This window comes from Eriocheir sinensis, chromosome 6 (genome assembly GCF_024679095.1).
Source record: "Eriocheir sinensis breed Jianghai 21 chromosome 6, ASM2467909v1, whole genome shotgun sequence".
Lineage (NCBI taxonomy): Eukaryota > Metazoa > Arthropoda > Malacostraca > Decapoda > Varunidae > Eriocheir > Eriocheir sinensis.
The window spans coordinates 24,412,954-24,416,702 of record NC_066514.1 but is presented as its reverse complement, the minus strand read 5'-3'; the positions used below and the strand labels follow the sequence as shown (position 1 = coordinate 24,416,702).

At 50.1% G+C, this 3,749-nt stretch overlaps 1 protein-coding gene across 2 annotated transcripts in view; it reads right to left on the bottom strand.

Moving 5' to 3' along the window:
* Positions 1-1,837: 1,837 nt before the first annotated feature.
* LOC126986739 (zonadhesin-like) overlaps positions 1,838-3,749 on the bottom strand; it is a 3,826-nt gene continuing 1,914 nt past the window's right edge. For both annotated transcript variants that reach the window (XR_007739928.1, XM_050843117.1), the window contains one exon: positions 1,838-3,649. Coding sequence is in view for 1 of the 2 variants with exons in the window: in XM_050843117.1 (XP_050699074.1) it covers positions 3,025-3,649 (625 nt within the window). In the remaining variant the exon portion in view is untranslated. The remainder of the gene's footprint in view (positions 3,650-3,749) is intronic.

The following is a 3,749-nucleotide window of genomic DNA, read 5'->3' as shown; positions in this document are numbered from 1 at the left end:
TTCCCGAGTTCCATAAAGTCTTCCCAGCCTTCCCGAGCCCTTCTCCTCATGGTCCAAGGCCCTCCCACTCTCTTAACCCTTTCCCTAACGGTCCATGATCTTCCTAGTTTCTCAAGCCTCTAATGATGCAGTCCTCGGAGCCTCACCAAGACTTTCTCTAGTGCCCGCCGTCTTCATGGCCTCCCGCGCCCATCCCCGGTGCCCCGCGGCCCCGCACGTCACCGGGCCAGAGATGACGGACGTGTGGCGCTGAGCAGGCAGGCATCGGGCGTGATGCAAGGCAGGGCTGGGACCCCCCCACACACACACACACCACCCTGTGGCTGTGTGTGTGTGTGTGTGACTCTCTCTCTCTCTCTCTCTCTCTCTCTCTCTCTCTCTCTCTCTCTCTCTCTCTCTTATTTACTCATATTTCAGGGTAAAAAGACAAAATGATTACAGAAATGTACGGGAGAGAGAGAGAGAGAGAGAGAGAATCAATAATATCAATGTTATTATTTCAAATTCTGTATTTACTCAGTTAGAGAGAGAGAGAGAGAGAGAACCCGCACTCTGGCAGGAGGAAATTGAATATTATCGAAGACCGTGAAACCACCACAACCACCACCACCACCCCCACCACCCCCACCACCACCGCCGCCGCAGGTCAGGGCCGCCGAAAGAAGGAAATGGAAACAACGACGCGGTAAAATTACTTGATAGGCCTACCCCCCCCCCCCCTCTCTCTCTCTCTTATTCAGGTACGAAATATTTAGCCTCTTTTCTTTTTTTAATTATTATCCTCTCTCTCTCTCTCTCTCTCTCTCTCTCTCTCTCTCTCTCTCTCTCTCTCTCTCCATCCATCCCTCCACAATTACCTCCAAGCCTTGCAACAGGTGACTTACATACGGAGGGAGGAGGGAGGAGGAGGAGGAGGAGGAGGGAGGAGACCCTTGTCTCCTCTCCCTGTCTCTCCCTCCTCCTCCCTCTCCCTCCTCCTCCTCAGCCTCACACACACACACACACACACACACACACACACACACACACACACACACACACACACACACACACACACACCTTGGAGAGAAAAAAGAGAGGGAGGGAGGGAGGGAGGTAAAAAGTGCGGGCGTGAGGGAGAGAAAAATAAAAAGGGAGGAGGAAAAAAAGAATGCAAGGGAGAGACGGAGGAAAAAATTGGAGAGGAAAGAGGGAAACGGAGGGGAAAAGTTTTGAAGGTGAGAGGGAAGTGAGGAGGAAAGTCTCTCTCTCTCTCTCTCTCTCTCTCTCTCTCTCTCTCTCTCTCTCTCTCTCTCTCTCTCTCTCTCAGTTTTACCAAGAAGTTTTAAGTGTCTTCTTTCTCTCCCTTCTTTCCTCCTCCTCCTCCTCCTCCTCCTCCTCCTCCTCCTCCTCCTCTTCCTCCTCCTCTTCCTCCTCCTCCTCTTCCTCCTCCTCCTCTTTACGCCACTTTGCAATATCTTACTTTTTTTTCTTCTTATTTTAGTTTTTTTTTTCTTTTTCTTCTTCTTCCTCTTCTTCTTTCTCCTCCTTGTTTCCTTCCTCTTTTACATCCGCAATGCGACACTACGCCTGTCGTTTTAATTCTCTCTCTCTCTCTCTCTCTCTCTCTCTCTCTCTCTCTCTCTCTCTCTCTCTGTTATATAAGGCAAAACTACATCAGGCGGCCACTCGTATTTTCCTAAAGTCATCCCTGTGTGTGTGTGTGTGTGTGTGTGTGTGTGTGTGTGTGTGTGTGTGTGTGTGTGTGTGTGTGTGTGTGTGTGTGTGTGTGTGTGTGTGTGTGTGTGTGTGTGTGTGTGTGTGTGTGTGTGTGTGTGTGTGTGTGTGTGTGTGGGAGAGGAACTTGGAGACGGGCAAGCCAGGGCGTAGGACTCTTCAGGTGGAGGGAGAAGGAGAGAGGGAGGAAGGGAGAGAGAGAGGAGGGAGAGATGGGCCCTTCCTTCCCTATTACTCACTCTCCCTTACTCTATTGTACCTGTTATTTTACGCCTATTTCTTACTCTCTGCAGCTTAGGCCTATACCACAAGCTCTTCTATTTTCCTGTATTGCTATCTAGTCTATTCCTCCTATGTCTTACTCTATGTATATTACTCGTATATAACCTGTTCTTCAATGTTTATTTTCCTTCATTATTGTAACATCGTATGTGTGTGTATTACCTTCATGTTATATCTTGTTCTATCCATATTTCTCCCCCTTGCTTCTGTTTCTCCTCCTGTTCCATCTTCCATCCACATCAACAGCTTCGTCTTTCCACTCGCCGTCTCATACACCTTGCCCTTCCTTCTGTTCCTCCTCCTACTGTTTCTCTTCCTCCTCTTGTCCCTCCCACACCCTCGAGAGCTGCTTCCTTCTCCAGTTTCCTCGCCCTATAAGTCCTCCTTCTCATCTCGTTCGCTCATTCTCCTTTCCCTTCCTTCTGTTCCTCCTCCTACTGTTTCTCTTCCCCCTCTTGTCCCTCCCACACCCTCGAGAGCTGCTTCCTTCTCCAGTTTCCTCGCCCTATAAGCCCTCCTTCTCATCTCGTTCGCTCATTCTCCTTGCCCTTCCTTCCGTTCCTCTTGCTGGTTCCCGCCTCTTCAGCCCTCCCACACCTTCAAGAGCAGCTTCCTTTTCCAGTTTCCTCGCCCTGCAAGTCCCGTCTCTCCTCTCGCTGTCTTATACTCCCTTACTTCCATTCCTCTCCCTTCTGTTCCTCTTCCTTCTCTCCCTCCTGTCCCTCCCACGCCCTCAAGAGCTGCTTCCTTTTCTAGTTTCCTCGCCCTGCAAGTCCCTTCTCTTCTCTCGCTGGCTTATACTCCCTTATTTCCATTCCTCTCGCTTCTGTTCCTCTTCCTTCTCTCCCTCCTGTCCCTCCCACGCCCTCAAGAGCTGCTTCCTTTTCTAGTTTCCTCGCCCTGCAAATCCCACCTTTCCACTTCCTCTCGCTCCTGCACCTGCTGTCCCTCCCACACTAGCAACAAGGCACCAATCTCCACGCCCTACATGTCCCGTACAGCCTCTCAACCAGCTCTCACCAACATTCACCTCATTAACAGGGAACTGGGCTTCCTTCCGCCTACTTGTATCGTTTCTCTCCTCCCCCGCTGAACAGGTGAAGGCATAAGGCTCTTGACCCCCGACCCACACACCCCTCGTCTGCCCCACGTGCCCCTGTTACCCCACGCCCAGCCTCCTCTTCCAGTCTGGGCCAGCACTGTTAAGAGTCGTATTACAAAACATCTCGCAGCCCAAGAACACGTATTTGACAAGGCTTTCGTAGGAGTTGTGGGCATTTCCAAGGGTAGTTTTATGACCCTGGTAGCAGTGTGAGTCTTCTTCTGTACCATGAACCTAAGAAAACGCGTATTTGACAAGGCTTTCGTAGGAGTTGTGGGCATTTCCAAGGGTAGTTTTATGACCCTGGTGGCAGTGTGAGTCTTCTTCTGTACCATGAACCTAAGAAAACACGTATTTGACAAGGCTTTCGTAGGAGTTGTGGGCATTTCCAAGGGTAGTTTTATGACCCTGGTGGTAGTGTGAGTCTTCTTCTGTACCATGAACCTAAGAAAACACGTATTTGACAAGGCTTTCGTAGGAGTTGTGGGCATTTCCAAGGGTAGTTTTATGACCCTGGTGGTAGTGTGAGTCTTCTTCTGTACCATGAACCTAAGAAAGCACGTATTTGGCAAGGCTTTCGTAGGAGTTGTGGGCATTTCCAAGGGTAGTTTTATGACCCTGGTGGTAGTGTGAGTCTTCTTCTGTACCA